Source organism: Bombina bombina, chromosome 1 (genome assembly GCF_027579735.1).
Source record: "Bombina bombina isolate aBomBom1 chromosome 1, aBomBom1.pri, whole genome shotgun sequence".
NCBI classification, from domain to species: Eukaryota; Metazoa; Chordata; class Amphibia; order Anura; family Bombinatoridae; genus Bombina; species Bombina bombina.
This window is the reverse complement of record NC_069499.1, coordinates 1,433,502,846-1,433,524,972: the sequence shown is the minus strand read 5'-3', so window position 1 is coordinate 1,433,524,972 and position 22,127 is coordinate 1,433,502,846. Positions and strand designations below refer to the sequence as shown.

The 22,127-nt window shown below is 41.2% G+C and overlaps 1 protein-coding gene across 1 annotated transcript in view; it reads left to right on the top strand.

The window, feature by feature from the left end:
* The window catches only part of SETDB1 (SET domain bifurcated histone lysine methyltransferase 1), a 475,933-nt gene that overhangs the window by 79,793 nt on the left and 374,013 nt on the right, over positions 1–22,127 (top strand). Inside the window, exon 13 of the mRNA XM_053705493.1 lies at positions 10,005–10,694. Coding sequence (XP_053561468.1) covers positions 10,005–10,694 — 690 coding nt within the window. The remainder of the gene's footprint in view (positions 1–10,004; positions 10,695–22,127) is intronic.

Sequence of the window (22,127 nt, the reverse complement as noted above, 5' to 3'; positions counted from 1 at the left end):
TTCTTTGTTCTCATGCTATCTTGATTTGAAAAAGCACTACTGTAAGCTTTAGAGCCGGACCATTTTTTGTTCAGCACCTGGAAAGCACTTGCTGATTTGTGGCTAAATGTAGCAAACCAATCAGCAAGCTCTACCAAGGTGCTGAACTAAAAATGGGCCGGCTCCTAACCTTTTATTAATGCTTTTTCAAATCAAAATAACATGAGAACAAAGAAAAAATGATAATAGGAGTAAATTAGAAAGTTGCTTAAAATTGCATGCTCTATCTGAATCATGAAAGGAAAAATGTGGGCTTAGTATCCCTTTAATGAGTGCTTTGGGATAGCATTATAATATTGCAAAGCATTACACTGTACCAAGTCAGCTACTTTATAAGGCCACCTGTCTAGTAAAACTGTTACGGCTAGATTACGAGGTTTGTCGGTAAAGACTAGCGGTGCCAACGCTCCTTTTTTTTCCTGCGCCTACGTTAAACAACGCTGGTATTATAAGTTTTCTGAATGGCTGCGTTAGCCTCAGAAAAGTGAGCGTTGAGCAAATTTAACGCCACTTCTCCCTGTAATACCAGCGTTGCTTACGGTAGCGGTAAGCTGGCTAAAACGTGCTCGTGCACGATTTCCCCATAGGAAACAATGGTGCTGAAACGGCTGGAAAAAAACCTAACACCTGCAAAAAAGCAGCGTTCAGCTCCTAACGCAGCCCCATTGTTTCCTATGGGGAAACACATTTTGTGTCTACACCTAACACCCTACCATGAACCCCGAGTCTAAACACCCCTAACCTTACACTTATTAACCCCTAATCTGCTGCCCCCGACATCCTCGCCACCTGCATTATATTAACCCCTAATCTGCCGCTCCGGACACCGCCGCCACCTACATTATACCTATGAACCCCTAATCTACTGCCCCTAACACTGCCGCCACCTACATTATATTGATTAACCCCTAATCTGCCACCCCCAATGTCGCCACAACCTACCTACAATTATTAATCCCTAATCTGGCGACCGGACATCGCCGCCACTATAATAAATGTATTAACCCCTAAACCGCCGCACTCCCGCCTCGCAAACACTATAATACATTTTATTATCCCCTCATCTGCCGTCCCTAACATCGCTGCCACTTACCTACAATTATTAACCCCTAATCTGCCGCCCCCAACGTTGCCGCTACTATAATAAAGTTATTAACCCCTAAACCTAAGTCTAACCCTAACACCCCCTAACTTAAATCTATTTTTAATAAATCTAAATAAAATTACTATATTTAACTAAATTATTCCTATTTAAAACTAAATACCTATAAAATAAACCCTAATATAGCTACAATATAACGAATAGTTACATTATAGCTATTTTAGGATTTATTTTTATTTTACAGGCAATTTTGTATTTATTTTAACTAGGTACAATAGTTATTAAATGGTTATTAACTATTTAAGAACTACCTAGCAAAATAAATACAAAATTACCTGTAAAATAAACCCTAACCTAAGTTACAATTACACCAAACACTACTCTATAATTAAATTATCTAAACTACCTACAATTAAATACAATTAAATTAACTAAACTATAGTACAAAAAAAACCCAATCACTAAATTACAGAAAATAAAAAAGAATTACAAGAATTTTAAACTAATTACACCTAATCTAAGCCCCCTAATAAAATAATAAAGCCCCCCAAAATAATAAAATGCCCTACCCTATTCTAAATTACAAAGTAATCAGCTCTTTTACCAGCCCTTAAAAGGGCTTTTTGCGGGGCATTGCCCCAAAGTAATCAGTTCTTTTACCTGTAAATAAAAATACAATACTCTCCCCAACATTGAAACCCACCCAAACCTCCCTTAAAAAAACCTAACACTAACCCCCTGAAGATCACCCTACCTTGAGCCGTCTTCACCCAGCCGGGCCGAACTCTTCATCCAATCCGGGCAATGTGGTCCTCCATCAGGCCGAAGTCATCATCCAAGCGGGGCAAGAAAAGGTCCTCCATCCGGCCAAAGTCTTCATCCAAGCGACGTCTTCTATCTTCATCCATCCGGAGCGGAGCCATCTTCTATCAAGCCGACGCGGAGCCATCCTCTTCAACCGACAGACTAACGACGAATGAATATTCCTTTAAATGACGTCATCCAAGATGGCGTCCCTTGAATTCCGATTGGCTGATGCTATCAGCCAATCAGATTTTTCCTACCTTAATTCCGATTGGCTGATAGACTCCTATCAGCCAATCGGAATTCGAGGGACGCCATCTTGGATGACATCATTTAAAGGAATATTAATTCGTCGTTAGTCTGTCGGTTGAAGAGGATGGCTCCTCGTCGGCTTGATAGAAGATGGCTCCGCTCCGGATGGATGAAGATAGAAGACGTCGCTTGGATGAAGACTTCAGCCGGATGGAGGACCTCTTCTTCTTGCCCCGCTTGGATGAAGAGTTCGGCCCGGCTGGGTGAAGACGGCTCAAGGTAGGGTGATCTTCAGGGGGTTAGTGTTTAGTTTTTTTTTAAGGGGGGTTTGGGTGGGTTTTAGAGTAGGGGTATGTGGGTGGTGGGTTGTAATGTTGGGGGGGGGGTATTGTATTTTTATTTACAGGTAAAAGAGCTGATTACTTTGGGGGCAATGCCCCGCATAAAGCCCTTTTAAGGGCTGGTAAAAGAGCTGATTACTTTGTAATTTAGATTAGGGTAAGGCATTTTATTATTTTGGGGGGGCTTTATTATTTTATTAGGGGGCTTAGATTAGGTGTAATTAAATTAAACTTCTTGTAATTCTTTTTTATTTTCTGTAATTTAGTGGGGTTTTTTTGTACTATAGTTTAGTTAGTTTAATTGTATTTAATTGTAGGTAGTTTAGTTAATTAATTTAATTATAGCGTAGTGTTAGGTGTAATTGTAACTTAGGTTAGGGTTTATTTTACAGGTAATTTTGTATTTATTTTTGCTAGGTAGTTATTAAATAGTTAATAACTATTTAATAACTATTGTACCTAGTTAAAATAAATACAAAGTTGCCTGTAAAATAAAAATAAACCCTAAAATAGCTATAATGTAACTATTAGTTATATTGTAGCTATATTAGGTTTATTTTATAGGTAAGTATTTAGTTTTAAATAGGATTAATTTATTTAATTATAGTAATTTTATTTAGATTTATTAAAAATAGATTTGTTAGGGGGTGTTAGGGTTAGGGTTAGACTTAGGTTTAGTGGTTAATAACTTTAATATAGTAGCGGCGACGTTGGGGGCGGCAGATTAGGGGTTAATAATTGTAGGTAGGTGTCGGCGATGTTAGGGATGGCTGATTAGGGGTTAATAAGATTTATTATAGTGTTTGCAAGGCGGGAGTGCGGCGGTTTAGTGGTTAATACATTTATTATAGTAGCGCTGATGTCTTTTCGGCAGATTAGGGGTTAAAAAATTTTATGATAGTGTTTGCGATGTGGGGGGGCCTCGGTTTAGGGGTTCATAGGTAGTTTATGGGTGTTAGGGTACTTTGTAGCACTTTAGTTAAGAGCTTTATGTTCCGGCGTTAGCTCATAAAGCTCTTAACTACTGACATTTTAAATGCGGTAGTAGTCTTGGAGGTAGAGGCTGTAACGCTCACTTCTTCTAAGACTTGTAATACCGGCGTTAGGCAAATCCCATTAAAAAGATAGGATACGCAATTGACGTAAGGGGATTTGCGGTAGCCAAAAGTCGCGGAAGAAAAGTGAGCATTACGCCTTTACCTGCCCAACTTGTATTACCAGCGGGCGTTAAAAAGCAGCGTTAGGACCCCTTAATGCTGCTTTTTAAGGCTAACGCTGAACTCTTAATCTAGCCGTTAGTTTGTTGTGTATTTAAGCAATTTTCTGGAATCCAATATGTTGATTCAAAGTGAAATGTTTCAAATAGAGGATATGATTGTAAACAACTTTCCAATTTACTTCTATTATCGTATTTGCTTCATTCTCTTGGTATCCTTTGTTGAAGGAGGATCAGCTTAAAATTGGGAGCTAGCTGCACGCATAGTGAGCCAATGACAGGAGCCAAATATGTGCATGTACAGATCATTAGCTAGCTCCCAGTAGTGGAGCTGCTCCCGAGCATTCCTAGGCATGTTTCCATCTAAAGGGGAGGAGAGTCCACGGCTTCATTCATTACTAGTGGGAAATTTAAGAACCTGGCCACCAGGAGGAGGCAAAGACATCCCAGCCAAAGACTTAAATACTTCCCCTCATCCCCCAGTCATTCTTTGCCTTTCGTCACAGGTGGCGGCAGAGAGGTGCCGGAATATCGGAGGTCTCTTATGAGGGGTTCTACCCTTCGCTATGGGACAGGAGTTTAAGTAGCCCTCTAAGCTTCTTAACTTGAGGGCCTGGGTGAACATTAGAGCCCAGAGATGCAGGGGGAGCTTAACTTTGAGACCTCATTCCGACTCATAGTAACAGCTCCTTCAGCAATTGGAGTTGACGAGTTTTGCAGATTGCTTTCTTCTCTCAAGTCCATGTCAAGAGAGCAGCTACTACTTGTCACACTTGAAGGGCTGTGTTCCTATTCTATGCCGTAGATTCTGGTAAGATTGTTTCATTTTTACATAATGATAACACAGAAGCAGAGCCACAGTGTGGTGCCTTTATCTTTATAGAATCAAGGGGTAATCTTCCTATGAGGGGATTATTGAGCAGGGGGGCCTAGGGGGTATGTACATAAGTTTTTTATTATGTGATTGCTGCGTTATGTGTAAGGATGCGGCTCTGGCATTTTTGTGGAACTGACAGGTTCTCTTCCGGAAGTCTTGTGCGGTTTTGGCACCCTTTCTTATCGTCAGGGACGGTCCTGCGTAGTCATCCTTGTGACCGTGTGGGGCTTCTTCACTTCCGGTCTGATCTGTGACGAAGGAGAAGAAGTGGTTTCTGAGTCTGGGTCTTAGGAGGTGGTGAGTGCCCCGGCCATTGGTGGTTATAAGGGTGCCTGTTTTAGTCTTTTTTTTTTCTAAAAAAAGCTATGGAGGATTCTGACGCGTTGGAGGGTACTCCCTCTTTATCTAAGTCTTATACCTGTGTTTATTGTGAGGTTTTGGTAGACCAGCCTGCGCAACTGTGTTCCACATGCCTTGAGAAGGCTACAACTTCCAAACATAAGAGAATGTCTAGCACTACTGATACATCCACCTCTGAGCGGTCTCCGTCCCATGAGGTGTATTCCCCTTTGGCGTCCCATGAGGTGTATTCCCCTTTGGCGTCCCCTATACCACATGCAGCGCCCCAGGGTCTGACTGTTACCCCTTCGGGGAAAATTGCTTGGCCGCCAGACTTTGCAGACCAGCTTGAAACGGCAGTCGCTAAGGTGATCCATGCTTTGCCACATTCTGCTAAGCGCAAGCGTAGAGCTTTTCATAGCCGGCCGACCCAGGAGTTGTGTCCGGATGCCCCGAAGGGGTGGTACGATGACGAGGCCCAATCCAACGCATCGGAAGTGGCCCTTTCGGGGTTGGAGTCCATGTTATCTAAACCTCCGGCAGCGGAGGAACCTGGTTTTCGGTTTAAAATGGAGAACTTGAGTTTTTTGTTAAAGCAAGTGCTGGCTACCTTAGAGGTTCCGGGACCCAAACTCCCAGATGTGCCCTCCATTCCTAAGTTGGATAGGGTGGTTCCCCAGACCTTCCCAGTTCCTGTCAAGATGGCGAACATTATTAAGAATGATTGGTTCTTCCTTTTCCCCTTTTTCTCAATTTAAAAAGCTTTTCCCTGTCCCGGAGACCCAGCTAGAGCTGTGGGGACCATTCCCAAGGTGGATGGGGCCATCTCCACACTCGCTAAGCGCACAACGATTCCATTAGAGGATAGTTCTTTGTTCAAGGAGCCTTTGGATAAGAAGTTGGAAAACATGTTGCAAAAGATGTTTCAACACATAGGGTTTGTTTTTCAACCAGCAGCGGCAGTAGCTCTAGCTGCGTCATATTGGTGCAATGCATTATTTGATATGATTGAGGGTGAACCCTCTTTCGAAGAGGTGCAGGAAAAGATTAAGGCTTTAAAAGTGGCCAATTCTTTCATTTGTGATGCTAATATGCAGATTATCCGCCTGAATGCCAAGGTGTCAGGTTTTTCGGTTCTAGCACGCTGAGCTCTGTGGCTAAAATCTTGGTCGGCGGACATGACCTCTAAGACGAGGCTGTTGTCTTTGCCTTTCAAGGGCAAGATCCTGTTCGGTCCACGTCTGGACTCTATCATATCCACGGTTACAGGAGGCAAGGGTGCCTTCATTTCCCAGGATAAGAAGGCGAAGTCTGAGTGCTAATTTTCGTCCCTTTTGCGGGAATAAGGCACAACGCACTCAGCCCACCGCGCAAGCGGACCAATCCAAGGGTGCCTGGAAGCCTGCTCAAGCTTGGAACAAGTCTAAGCAGCACAAGAAGCCCGCCGAGACTAAGTCTGCATGAAGGGGCGGCCCCCGACTGGTCTTCGGACCGAGTGGGGGGCAGATTGTTTTCGTTTTTAGACGCCTGGTTGCAGGATGTTCAGGACCCGTGGGTTCTGTAGGTGGTTGCCCAGGGCCTACAGGATAGGGTTAAAGTCCTCTCCACCCAGGGGTAGATTCCTTCTGTCAAACTTGTCTTCAAGGCTGAAAAAAAGAGAGGCCTTTCTGGGTTGTGTGGGGGGTTTCTCTGCTCTAGGGGTTATCGTACCAGTACCCCAGACAGAAAGGGGTCTACGGTATTACTCCAATTTGTTTGTGGTCCCAAAGGAGGGCACGCTTCGCCCGATTCTGGACCTGAAATGTTTAAACAATTTTCTGTCCGTTCCATCGTTCAAAATGGAAACAATCAGATCCATTTTCCCCTAGTCCTAGAGGGACAGCTAATGACCTCTATAGATTTGAGGGATGCCTACCTTAATTTTCTGATTCACAGGGACCATGTCAAGTAACTCAGATTTGCCTTTCTGGATCAGCATTTCCAGTTCGTGGCCCTCCCCTTTGGTCTGGTGACGGCCCAGAGAGTCTTTACCAAGGTCCTGGGGGCCCTTCTAGCAGTCGCCAGTTCTCAGAGCATCGCGGTGGCGCCCTATCTGGACGATATTCTGGTTCAGGCGTCGTCATACAATCTAGCAGAGGTCCACACTAGGGTCCTGCTGCAGTTACTTCAATCTCACTGTTGGAAGATCAATTTCTAGAAGAGTTCTCTGGCTCCCACTACCAGAGTGGAGTTCTTGGGCACGATCATAGACTCGGTGTCCATGAAGATCTTTCTCACGGACAAGCGGCATGCGAAGATGGCGTCCACCTGTCTTGCCCTTCAGTCTACAGCGAGACAGTCCGTAGCTCAGTGCATGGAAATGATTGGGCTCATGGTTTCCAGCATGGACATCATTCTATTCACCAGGTTTCATCTCAGACCTCTTCAATGGTAATGGTGCATGTTGAGGCATTGGAACAGTGATCATTCTGATCTGTCGCAGCTGATACATATGGATGCACTGACTCGCATTTACCTCTCCTGGTGGATCCGTCCGGATCACCTGTCCATGGGGACATCCTTCCTGAGACCGTTCTGGGAGATTGTTACCACGGACGCGAGTCTGGCGCAATGGGGAGCTATTTGTAGGGCCAGGATGGCACAGGGGAAGTGGTCTCACTTAGAGTCCCTTCTTCCTATAAATAGTCTAGAGCTTCGAACGATCTCATCTGAGAGACTTAAGCTTTATCAGGTTCCAGACGACAATATCATCTTGTGGCTTACATCAACCACCAGGAGTTAAGAGGAGCTCCCTGGCAATGAGGGAGGTGTCTCGGATACTGGAGTGGGCGGAGACCCACAACTGTTCGCTCTCTGCGATCCACATCCCGGATGTGGACAACTGGGAGGCGGATTTTCTCAGCAGGCAGACTTTTCACCCGGGAGAATGGTCTCTTCACCCCAAAGTGTTTGCGGAGATCTGTATCAGATGGGGGACGCCAGAGATTGATCTCATGGCGTCCAGATTGAACTGCAAGCTTCCCCGATACGGATCGAGGTTGAGGGACCCCCAGGTGGAGCTAATACAAATTGGCGATGCCTTGGGGGTTCGGTCTAGTATACATATTCCCTCCGTTACCGCTTCTTCCTCGTGTAGTGGCGCGTATAAAGTAGTAGAGAGCATCCTCCATTCTGATTGCTCCTTCGTGGCCAAGGAGGACGTGGTTCGCGGATCTGGTGGGGATGTCATCCTCTCCGCCATGGAGGTTACCCTTTCTCAGGGATCTGCTGGAACAGGGTCCTTTTCAACATCAAAATCTCGATTCTCTGAGGCTGACTGCAAGGAGATTGAACGCCTAGTCTTGGCCTAGTTCAGGCAAGAAAGCCGGTCACTCGTTGCATCTATCATAAGGTGTGGAGGACTTGTCCTGGTGTGAGACTTATGACTACCCTTGGCACAGGGTGAGGGCATCCAGGATTTTGTCCTTTCTTCAAGGAGGATTGGAGAAGGGTCTCGCCGCTAGTTCCCTAAAGGGGCAAATTTCGGCTTTATCTGTTCTGTTACACATGAGACTCGCTGATCTCCCTGACATACAATGCTTTGTTCAGGCTCTATCTCAAATCAGGCCTGTCTTTAAGCAGTCTGCTCCCCCTTTGGAGCTTAAACTTGGTACTTAAGGTCTTGCAGAAGGTTCCGTTTGAACCTATGCATTCTCTTGACATAAAAATTCTATCAAGGAAGGTTCTCTTTCTGTTGGCCATTGCATTGGCACGCAGAGTCTCTGAGCTGGCGGCCTTGCAATATGATCCCCCTTATCTGGATTTTTCATGCGGATAACGCTGTTCTTCGCACTGGTTTTGGGTTTCTCCCCAAGGTGGTGCCCACCCGCAACATCAATCAGGAGATAGTTGTTCCTCCTTTATGTCCTAATCCTTCTTCTCCTAAGGAGAGGTTACTTCATAATCTGAACGCAGTTCATGCCTAGAAATTTTATCTTCAGGCCACAAGGGATTACAGACAATCTAACACTCTTTTTGTCGTGTATTCAGGGAAGCGCAGGGGTCAGAGAGCTTCTGCTCCTTTGTCTTTTTGGCTGAGGAGCCTGATCCGCTTGGCCTATGAGACAGCGGCACATAAACCTCCTCAGGGGATTACGGCTCGTTCCACTAGAGCGGTAGCTTCATCTTGGGGCTTCAAGAATGAGGCTTCTATGGAGCAGATTTGCAAGGCAGCTACCTGGTCCTCCTTGCATGCCTTCACTAAGTTTTACAAATTTGACGTTTTTGCTTCTGCGAGAGGTTCTACAGGCTGTTGTGCCATCAGATTAAGGGTCCGCATTTTACCCTCCCAGTTTCATTCAGTGTCCTCTAAAGCTTGGGTATATGTTCCCACTAGTAATGAATAAAGCCGTGGACTCTCCTCCCCTTTAGATGGAAAACATAAATTAGGCTTACCTGATGATAATTTTATTTCCATCGAGGGGAGGAGAGTCCACGGCCCCGCCCGTATCTCAGTTGGGCGGACCTAAATTTAATCTCTTCTGGCACCATTTATACCCTAATGTTTCTCCTACTGTTCCTTGTTCCCTCTGCAGAATGACTGGGGGATGCGGGGAGTGGGGGAGGTATTTAAGCCTTTGGCTGGGGTGTCTTTGCCTCCTCCTGGTGGCCAGGTTCTTAATTTCCCACTAGTAATGAATGAAGCCGTGGACTCTCCTCCCCTCGATGGAAATAAAATTATCAAGTAAGCATAATTTGTTTTTTCAGTAAAGGATACCAAGAGATTAGGTAATAGAAGTAAATTTGGATTGTTTTTATGTTCTTTCTGAATCATAAGAAAAATGTTTGGATTTCATGTCCCTTTTCAGAAACAACATACATTTTGTTTTAATTGCCAGAAATATGTCATATTGACATATATTAATTTTCATGCCCTAGAATATTAAAGTTGATGTTAAAATGTGAGCAAACTGTTTAAACTACAGAATATTTAAGGATTGTAGGCCAATTACTTTTTATAATGTTTTATTTTTACAATGACTCCTATCTTTGCAGGCTTGTAAGCACTTTGGGTACTGTTGGAACACTGAGTACAGTCAATGCTTTGGGAACCATCAGCACATTGGGTACAATCAACACAATAGGTACTGTGAATCCTTTAACAGGCACCATCAGTCTTGACAAGCCATACCAGATAATATCAATTGACCGATTACCTGCAGAAACAAACTACAAGGCGCCCATGGAAAAGCTCTTCTATCTCCCTCATATCTGCAGCTATACATGTCTGTCTCGCATACGTCCAATGAATCATCGGGGCAAAAATCCCATGCTGGTACCCCTGCTTTATGACTTTCGTAGGATGACAGCACGCCGCCGGGTAAACCGTAAAATGGGATTCCACGTACTTTACAAGTCACCTTGTGGATTGAGCTTGCGAACAATGCTAGAGATTGAACGCTACATATTTGAAACAGACTGTGATGCGCTGTTCCTGGAGATGTTCTGCCTTGATCCATATGTACTGGTGGATCGCAAGTTCCAACCACAGAAGCCTTTCTACTACATTCCAGATATCACCTATGGCAGAGAGGATGTGCCTCTCTCCTGTGTTAATGAGATAGATAGAACACCACCTCCACAGGTTGCATATAGCAAAGAGAGGATTCCAGGCAAGGGAGTCTTCATCAACACTGGCTGGGAATACCTAGTTGGCTGTGACTGCACGGATGGTTGTAGAGACAGGTTAGACACTTTTTTTTTTTTTTGAGAATGTTGTAGCCTTTCTGGCATACAAGACTAACTTTAAAAATACAGTAAAAAGTTTTATATACAGAGAGGGAGACCACTCATCTTTATAATTAAGACCCATAATTTTGTTTACTAAAGGGACAACTTTCTTTGTAGAGAGAGTAGTCTTTCTTTAGTTAGTAGGCTTCATGAAATAGCATGTTTGTAATCTCTGCACAGATTACTAAATATGCTTCTTAAACCAGGACTTGATGAACCTAGGGAATTATAGTTCAAGAAAAGATTTGTAGCAAGGTTAGCCTTGAGGTCTGGTGCATTTCCAGTGCTGATAATTATAAAACTCTCAATTAATGTAAAAAATGCTGCCGGTCGGTACTCACTGATTATTAAAGGGACAGTAAACATACAAAATAATGTTATGTAATTCTGCACATAGTGTAGAATTATATAAAATTATTTTGTATGTGTATTGTCCCTTTAATTAATATATTGTGCGCTGTAACTTTGAGAAAAGTTATTAGCAATGCTTAATATATTTTGCAGCCCCCTGCTGTGAAAGATGGCAGAAGTTGTACCACCTCAAAAAATAATATAAATATATATATATATATATATATATATATATAAATAAATAAAACAAGGGTGTAGGTGACCAGCGCTCTATAAGGTCTTATAGTAGATATTGAATAAGAGATCTATGAACTAGTGTAGATTGAACAAATTATGTCTGTAGATATCCAATATTTATGTGTAGTATTGTGCAGCTGAACCAGAGGAATTGTGTACCCCTAACACAATGGGTGAGAACAATGAATTAATGAGAGAGAATATATCTGGGTAGTGCAGCGCAGCAAAATACAGAGTAAATAACACAATGATATGTGATTAGGTAAACATTCGGAATAGAAAATTGTTCTGGTATCTTAATTGCTGTTCTTTTCCAAAATTGGAGTAATCTTATTAGAGTTCTACAGCATATCTATTCATATATGTAGATAGGTGAAAGGATGTCTCCTTACCAGATGTTACCCCAATCGTATGAGGTAAGGTATGATCATATAGGGAGTGTCTTTGTCTTGTCTCTGTGACCACTGGTCCAGGTGTCACAGGTGTATAGGTCCAAGCCGGGGGAGCGTGTTTCCCTCTCAGGATCCGTCTCTATAGTATATATGATCTTAGTATATATGATCTCCTCCAGTAAATTCCTGGGTCTCCTTGTCACTGCCCGCTCCAGGCCAAGCTCTCATCCAGACTGCATGGGATGAGGTTTTCTGGCTTTATATACACACAGTTAAATATCTGTGTCTGGAGACCCAGGAATTCACTGGAGGAGTGTGTTGTGACTTTCAGTGGGACAGTGAGAAAATGTTGCCAGAGCAGGCAGCAACAGAGACAGCAGGTTTGACTGTTGTGACAGTCAGGAGCAGCAGCAAAAGAGGACAAGTGAGGAGGCTGAGTGAGAATATGAGAGCCTGAGAGATCCTAATCGAAGTACCATACTCCCACGAGTCACTGAGACTCCAACTATTGGAAAAGTATCTACCGGGCAAAGATCATATATACTATAAGAGACGGATCCTGAGAGGGAAACACGCTCCCCCGGCTTGGACCTATACACCTGTGACACCTGGACCAGTGGTCACAGAGACAAGACGAAGACACTCCCTATATGATCATACCTTACCTCATACGATTGGGGTAACATCTGGTAAGGAGACATCCTTTCACCTATCTACATATATGAATAGATATGCTGTAGAACTCTAATAAGATTACTCCAATTGTGGAAAAGAACAGCAATTAAGATACCAGAACAATTTTCGATTATTATTTATATATATATATATATATATATATATATATATATATATATATATATATATATATATATATATATATATATATATATATATATATATATATATATATATATATATTTAAAAAATAGAAGGCACTCACTGGGTCTTAATAAAAAGACAATTTAATGCAAATATAACGTTTCGGGGTCCCCCCATTGTCAAATAATCATATGGTATGTTTATTTGACAACGGGGGAGACCCCGAAACGTTATATTTGCATTAAATTGTCTTTTTATTAAGACCCAGTGAGTGCCTTCTATTTTATGATACTGTATGACTACTAGTTGTGCACCCAGGGCATTTTGGAATAACGCAAAAGGATACCTGGAGTGCTTAACTAACTTTTGATTTTATATATATATATATATATATATATATATATATATATATATATATATATGTGTGTGTATGTATATATATATATATATATATATATATATATATATATGTATATGTGTGTGTGTGTGTGTGTAAAATCTAAATCACAAAGTGGTGAGAGTCCATGGGCCATTACTCCTGGGATTCAACTCCTGGCTACTAAGAGGAGACAAAGATGCCCAACATTCCACAAGCTTTTAAACACTCTCACCTCTCTGGTATCTGAACAAATGAGGTGCTCCAATTTCTTCATGAGCAGGGGTTCTCAGACTTATGTGAGACACTTTCTCCCCCTCAGGAACCCTGGATTTACATAGAGGGGAGTTTATCACTATCCTATTACAGGTGTTCCTTACCCCGTCCTGTTGGCTTGCCGTTGTACTCTGTGATATTCTCTGCTTTTTCTGTCACAGAACTGGATGGGCTCTCTACTGGAAGCAGTTGTTTCTTTCATGTAATTGGCAAGAGTCCATGAGCTAGTGACATATGGGATATACAATCCTACCAGGAGAGGGCAAAGTTTCCCAAACCTCAAAATGCCTATAAATACACCCCTCACCACACCCAAAATTCAGTTTTACAAACTTTGCCTCCTATGGAGGTGGTGAAGTAAGTTTGTGCTAAGATTTCTATGTTGATATGTGCTTCTCAGCATTGTTGAAGCCAGATTCCTCTGAGTACAGCGAATGTCAGAGGGACGTGAAGGGAGTATCACTTATTGAATACGATGATTTCCCTAACGGGGGTCTATTTCATAGGTTCTCTGTTAGCGGTCATAGAGATTCATCTCCTACCTCCCTTTTCAGATCGACGATATACTCTCAATTGACCATTACCTCTACTGATAACTGTTTCAGTACTGGTTTGGCTATCTGCTATATTTGGATGGGTGTCTTTTGGTAAGTATGTTTTTTATTACCTAAGGCACCCTAGCTATGGTTTGGCACTTTATGCATTTATATAAAGTTCTAAATATATGTATTGTACTTATATTTGCCATGAGTCCGGTTCATGTATTTCCTTGTGCAGACTGTCAGTTTCATATTTGGGGAAAATAAACATTTGAAGAAATTTTTTTCTTACCTGGGGTTTAGTCTTTTTTTCTAATAGACTACTTTTTTTCTTGCAAAATTGTGGGTGGTATTAGGCCCGCGAGTGCGTCAAATGCTAAACTTTATTGCGTAATTTTTGGCGCGAGGAATACGTCCGTGACGCAACTTCGTAGTTGACGCCAAAGCCCTACACACGGTTGCGTCGTTAGTGACGCGAGTGTGTCATTTCCGGTTATTGTTAGAGCCAAAAAAATTTCAGTTACGTTGTGCGTCATACTTGGCGCCAAACTTTTTCATTATTTTATACCCAATTGACGTTTGCCTCTTGCCTTTCTCTATGTCAGAGGCCTATGCTATTTGCATTTTTTTCCCATTCCTGAAACTGTCATATAAGGAAAGTGATAATTTTGCTTTATATGTTGTTTTTTCTTTTACATTCTGCAAGATGTCTCAATCTGACCCTGCCTCAGAAGTATCTGCCGGAACTTTGCTGCCTGGCATCAGTTCTACCAAAGCTAAGTGCATTTGTTGTAAGATTGTGGAAATTATTTCTCTGAATGTCATTTGTAATAGTTGTCATGATAAACTTTTACATGTAGATAGTGTGTCCATCAGTAATAGTACATTGCCAGTTGCAGTTCCTTCAACTTCTAATGTACATGATATACCTATGGATTTTAAAGTATTTGTTTCTGATTCTATTCAGAAGGCTTTGTCTGCATTTCTACCTTCTAATAAACGTAAAAGGTCTTTTAAAACTTCTCATTCAGTTGATGAAATTTCAAATGACCAACAACATAATAATTTATCCTCCTCTGATGAGGATCTATCTGATACAGAAGATTCTTCCTCAGATATTGACACTGACAAATCTACTTATTTATTTAAAATAGAGTTTATGCGTTTTTTATTGAGAGAAGTGTTAATTACTTTGGATATTGAGGTAACCAGTCCTCTTGACCACCTGTTTTTTTTTTTTTATTCCTGAGGCTATTTCTGATATGATTTCTAAGGAATGGAATAAGCCAGGTACTTATTTTATTCCTTCTTCAAGGTTTTAAAAGTTGTATCCTTTACCAGCAAATTTTATAGAGTTTTGGGAAAAGATCCCCAAAGTTGATGGGGCTATTTCTACTCTTGCTAAACGTACCACTATTCCTATGGAAGATAGTACTTCCTTTAAGGATCCTTTAGATAGGAAGCTTGAATCTTATCTAAGGAAAGCCTATTTATATTCAGGTCATCTTCTTAGACCTGCAATTTCTTTGGCTGATGTTGCGGCTGCATCAACTTTCTGGTTGGAGAATTTGGCGTAACAAGAATTGGATTCTGATATATCTAGCATTATTCGCTTACTGCAATATGCTAATCTTTTTATTTGTGATGCCATTTTTGATATTATAAAAATTGATGTTAGATCCATGTCTTTAGCTATTTTATCTAGAAGAGCTTTGTGGCTTAAATCTTGCAATGCTGATATGACATCTAAGTCTAGATTGCCATCTCTTTCTTTCCAAGGTTATAATTTTATTTGGTTCTCAGATGGATTCTATTATTTCAACCGTTACTGTCGGAAAGGGAGTTTTTTTGCCTCAGGATAAAAAAACCTAAGGGTAAATCTAAGGCTTCTAATCGCTTTCGTCAGAATAAAGAACAAAAATCTAAACCTTCCCCCCAAGGAATCTGTTTCCAATTGGAAGCCTTCCTCAAATTGGAATAAATCCAAGCCATTTATGAAACCAAAGTCAGCTCCTAAATCCGCATGAAGGTGCGGCCCTCATTCCAGCTCAGCTGGTAGGGAGCAGACTAAGGTTTTTCAAGGATTTTTGGATACATTCTGTCCAAAATCGATTGATTCAGAGCATTGTCTCTCAAGGGTATTGATTAGGATTCAGAGTAAGACCTCCTGTGAGAAGATTTTTTCTCTCACGTATCACAGCAAATCCAGTAAAAGCTCAGGCTTTCCTGAAGTGTGTTTCAGACCTGGAGTCTTCAGGGGTAATCATGCCAGTTCCTTTTCAGGAACAAGGTTTTGGGTTTTATTCAAATCTATTCATTGTCCCAAAGAATGAAAATTCTTTCAGACCAGTTCTGGATCTGAAAATTTTGAATCGTTATGTAAGAGTACCAACTTTCAAGATGGTGACTATAAGGACAATTCTGCCTTTTGTTCAGCAAGGACATTATATGTCTACAATAGACTTGCAGGATGCATACCTTCATATTCTGATTCACCCAGAACATTTTCAGTTCCTGAGATTCTCTTTTCTAGACAAGCATTATCAATATGTTGCTCTTCCATTTGACCTAGCAACAGCTCCAAGAATCTTTTCAAAGGTTCTAGGTACCCTACTCTTTGTAATCAGAGAGCAGGGTATTGCGGTGTTTCCTTATTTGGGCGATATCTTGGTACTAGCTCCGTCTTTACGTTCTGCAGAATCTCACACAAATCAACTAGTGTTGTTTCTTCAAAAACATGGTTGGAGGATCAATTTACCAAAAAGTTTTTTTGATTCTTCAGACAAGGGTCACCTTTTTAGGTTTCCAGATAGATTCCGTGTCCATGATTCTGTCTCTAACAGACGAGAGACGTTTGAAATTGGTTGCAGCTTTTTGGCACCTTCAGTCTGTCATTCCCTTCAGTGGCTTTGTGCATGGAAGTTTTAGGCCTCATGACTGATGCATCGGATGCGATTGCTTTTGCTCGTTTTCACTTGAGACCTCTTCAGCTTTGTATGCTGAATCAATGGTGCAGGGATTATACAAGGATATCACAGTTAATATCCTTAAATCCCAATGTTCAACACTCTCCGACTTGGTGGTTAAATCACCAACGTTTAGTTTTGTTCGACCAACCTGGACTGTGATAACTACAGATGCAAGTCTTTCGGGTTGGGGAGCAGTTTGGGAATCTCAAGAGGCGAGATTACCAATCAATATTTTAGAACTCCGTGCAGTTTTCAGAGCTCTTCAGTTTTGGCCTCTTGAAGGGAGAACCATTCATTTGCTTCCAGACAGACAATATCACAACTATGGCTTATGTCAATCATCAGGGTGGAACTCACAGTCCTCAAGCCATGAAAGAAGTATCTCGGATACTTGCTTGGGCGGAATCTAGCTCCTGTCTAATCTCTGCGGTGCATATCCCAGGGGTAGACAATTGGGAAGCGGATTATATCAGTCATCAGACTTTACATCCAGGAGAGTGGTCTCTCCATCCAGATGTGTTTTCTCAGATTGTTCAGATGTGGGGTCTTCCAGAGATAGATCTCATGGCCTCTCATCTAAACAAGAAACTTCCCAGATACCTGTCCAGGTCCAGGGATGTTCAGGCGGAAGCTGTGGATGCACTAACCATTATATGGAATTATCATTCTGCTTTCATCTTCCCGCCTCTAGTTCTTCCTCCAAGACTGATTTCCAAAATCATTCAGGAACAATCGTTTGTTTTGCTGGTGGCTCCAGCATGGCCTCTCAGGTTTTGGTATGCGGATCTTGTTCAGATGTCCAGTTGCCAAGCTTGGCCACTTCCGTTAAGGCCAGACCTACTGTCTCAAGGTCCATTTTCTTTCATGTAATTGGCAAGAGTCTATGAGCTAGTGACGTATGGGATATACATTCCTACTAGGAGGGGCAAAGTTTCCCAAATCTCAAAATGCCTATAAATACACCCCTCACCACACCCACAAATCAGTTTTTACAAACTTTGCCTCCCGTGGAGGTGGTGAAGTAAGTTTGTGCTAGATTTCTACATTGATATGCGCTTCGCAGCAGGCTAGCCCGGTTTTCCTCTCAGAGTGCAGTGAATGTCAGAGGGGTGTAGAAGAGAGTATTGCCTATTTGAATACCATGGTCTTCCTCTAGGGGATCTATTTCATAGGTTCTCTGTTATCTGTCGTAGAGATTTCTTCTCCTACCTCCCTTTTCAGATCGACGATATACTCTTATATACCATTACCTCTACTTATTCTCGTTTCAGTACTGGTTTGGCTATCTAATATATGTAGATGAGTGTCTTAGGGTAAGTAAGTCTTAGTTTATTTATGACACTCTAAGCTATGGTTTGACACTTTATATGTAAAGTTCTAAATATATGTTTTAAACTTATATTTGCCATGATTCAGGTCAATCAGTGTTCCTTCTTTCAGACTGTCAGTTTCATTTTTTTGGAAAATGCATATGAATTAAAAAAAAATTCTTAACTTAAAATTTTCGATTGACTTTTTTCTTCTAAATTGCGTGCTGTTAGGCTCGCGGGTGCAGAAAATGCTAGAATTTATTGCGTCATTTTTGGCGCGAGAATGACGTCATTTCACGTAGTTGCGTCATTTTTGACTCGTGTTTGTTGTAGACGTTTTTTGGCGCCCAAAAATGTGGGCGTCATACTTGGCACCAGTTTTTCACATTATTTTACTTTTTAGTTGCTTCTGGTTTCTAGAGGCTTGTTTTGTTTTGCATTTTTTCCCATTCCTGAAACTGTCATTTAAGGAATTTGATAATTTTGCTTTATATGTTGTTTTTTCTATTACATATTGCAAGATGTCACTACCTGACCCTGGATCAGAATCTACTTCTGGAAAGACGCTGCCTGATGTTGGTTCTACTGTTCCTCCGGCTGTAGTTAGTTTATCATGACAACTAACACAATCAAACGCGGATAATATTTCCATTCGTAATAATCCATTACCTGTTGTTGTTCCTTCAACATCTAATGTTCAGGATGTTCCTGTTAATGTAAAAGAATTTGTTTCTAATTCTATTCGGAAGGCTGTGTCTGTTATACCTCCTTCTAGTAAACGTAAAAGGTCTTATAAAACTTCTCATATTTCAGATGAATTTTTAAATGACCGCCATCATTCTGACTTCTCTATCTCTGATGAGGATCTATCTGGTTCAGAAGATTCTGCCTCAGATATTGACACTGATAAATCTTCATATTTTTTAAGATGGAGTTTATTCGTTCTTTACTGAAAGAAGTGTTGATTGCATTAGATATGGAGCAGTCTAGTCCTCTTGATATTAAAACTAATAAGCGTTTAAATTCGGTTTTTAAACCTCATGTAGTTATTCCAGAAGTTTTTCCAGTTCCTGATGCTATTTCAGAAGTAATTTCTAGGGAATGGAATAGTCTGGGTACTTCATTTACTCCTTCTCCAAGGTTTTAGAAATTGTACCCTTTGCCATCTGATAGATTAGAGTTTTGGGAGAAAATCCCCAAAGTTGATGGGGCTATCTCTACTCTTGCTAAATGTACTACTATTCCTACGGCAGATAGTACTTCTTTTAAGGATCATTTAGATAGGAAGCTTGAATCCTTTCTAAGGAAGGCTTATTTATGTTCAGATAATCTTCTTAGACCTGCTATTTCTTTGGCTGATGTTGCTGCGGCTTCCACCTTCTGGTTGGAGGCTTTAGCGCAACAGGTGTCAGACCATAATGCTTATAGCATTGTTAAACTTCTTCAACATGCTAATAACTTTATTTGTGATGCCATTTTTTATATCATTAGGATTGATGTCAGGTATATGTCTTTAGCTATTTTAGCTAGAAGAGCCTCAGGATAAAAAATCTTAAGGGTAAATATAGGGCTGCTAATCGTTTTCGTTCCTTTCGTAAGAATAAGGAACAGAAGCCTGACCCTTCCCCTAAAGGAACAGTATCCGTTTGGAAACCTTCTCCAGTCTGGAATAAATCCAAGCCTTTTAGAAAATCAAAACCAGCTCCCAAGTCTGCATGAAGGTGCAGCCCTCATTCCAGCACAGCTGGTAGGGGGCAGGTTACGTTTTTTTCAAAGATGTTTGGATCAATTCGATTCAAAATCTTTGGATTCAGAACATTGTTTCTCAAGGGTACAGAATAGGTTTCAAGGTAAGACCGCCTGTGAGAAGATTTTTTCTCACGCTTTCCAGTAAACCCAGTAAAGGCTCAGGCGTTTCTGAAATGTGTTTCAGACCTGTAGTCAGCTGGGGTAATTGTGCCAGTTCCAGTTCTGGAAAGGAGCCTGGGGTTTTATTCAAATCTGTTCATTGTACCAAAGAAAGAGAATTCTTTCAGACCAGTTCTGGATCTAAAAATATTGAATCGTTATGTAAGGATACCAACATTCAAGATGGTGACTATAAGGACTATTCTGCCTTTTGTTCAGCAAAAGCATTATATGTCCACAATAGACTTACAGGATGCATATCTTCATATTCCAATTCATCCGGACCACTATCAGTTCCTGAGATTCTCTTTTCTAGACAAGCATTACCAGTTTGTTGCTCTTCCTTTTGGCCTAGCAACAGCTCCAAGGATTTTTCAAAGGTTCTCGGTGCCCTTCTCTCTGTAATCAGAGAGCAGGGTATTGCGGAATTTCCTTATTTGGACGATATCTTGGTACTTGCTCAGTCTTTACATTCTGCAGAATCTCACATGAATCAACTTGTGTTGCTTCTTCAAAGACATGGTTGGAGGATCAATTTACCAAAGAGTTCCTTGTTTCCTCAGACAAGGGTAACCTTTTTGGGTTTCCAAATAGATTCATTGTTCATAACTTTGTCTCTAACAGAAAAGAGACGTCTGAAATTGGTTTCAGCTCATCGAAACCTTCAGTCTCAATTATTCCCTTCGTTAGCTTTGTGCATGGAAATTCTAGGTCTCATGACTGCTGCATCGGACGCGATCCCCTTTGCTCGTTTTCACATGAGACCTCTCCAGCTTTGTATGCTGAACCAATGGTGCAGGGATTATACAAAGATATCACAATTAATATCCTTAAATCCCAATGTTCGATCTTCTCTGACTTGGTGGTTGGATCACCATCGTTTAGTTCAAGGGGCCTCCTTTGTTCGTCCAACCTGGACTGTGATCTCAACAGATGCGAGTCTTTCAGGTTGGGGAGCTGTATGGGGATCTCTGACAACGCAGGGGGTTTGGGAATCTCAGGAGGCGAGATTACCAATCAACATTTTGGAACTCCGTGCAATTTTCAGAGCTCTTCAGTTCTGGCCTCTTCTGAAGAGAGAATAATTTATTTGCTTTCATACAGACAATGTCACAACCGTGGCATATGTCAATCATCAAGGTGGGACTCTCAGTCCTCAGGCTATGAAAGAAGTATCTCGGATACTTGTATGGGCTTAATCCCTGATTAAGCCTGTCATTAAATCAATTTCTCCTCCTTGGAGTCTCAATTTGGTTTTGAAGGCGTTACAGGCTCCTCCATTTGAGCCTATGCATTATTTGGACATTAAACTACTTTCTTGGAAAGTGTTGTTCCTTTTGGCTATCTCTTCTGCTAGAAGAGTTTCTGAGCTATCTGCTCTTTCTTGTGAATCTCCTTTTGTGATTTTTCATCAGGATAAGGCGGTTTTGCGGAAATTGTTGTCCCTTCTTTGTGTCCTAATCCAAAGAATTCTTTGAAAAGATCCTTTCATTCTTTGGATGTGGTAAGAGCTTTGAAATATTATGTTGAAGCTACTAAAGATTTCAGAAAGACTTCTAGTCTATTCGTTTTATTTTCTGGTCCTAGGAAAGGTCAGAAAGCTTCTGCTATTTCCTTGGCTTCTTGGTTAAAGCTTTTGATTCGGCAAGCTTATTTGGAGTCGGGTAAGATCCCGCCTCAGAGAATTACAGCTCATTCTACTAGCTCAGTCTCCACTTTGTGGGCTTTTAAGAATGAAGCTTCTGTTGATCAGATTTGCAATGCAGCAACTTGGTCTTCTTTGCATATATTTACTAAATTCTACCGTTTTGATGTATTTGCTTCTTCAAAAGCAGTTTTTTGTAGAAAAGTTCTTCAGGCAGCTGTTTCAGTTTGATTCTTCTGCTGATGTTTTAAGTTTTCTTATCATTAAGAATAAAATTTATAATTTGGGTTGTGGATTATTTTTTCAGCGGAAAATGGCTGTCTTTTATTTTTTATCCCACCCTAACTAGTGACTCTTGCGTGGAGTTCCACTTCTTGGGTATTTGATATCCCATACGTCACTAGCTCATGGACTCTTGCCACTTACATGAAAGAAAACATAATTTATGTAAGAACTTACCTGATAAATTAATTTCTTTCATATTGGCAAGAGTGCATGAGGCCCACCCTTTTTATGGTGGTTATGATTTTTTTTTTGTTTTAAGCACAATTATTTCCAAATTCCTT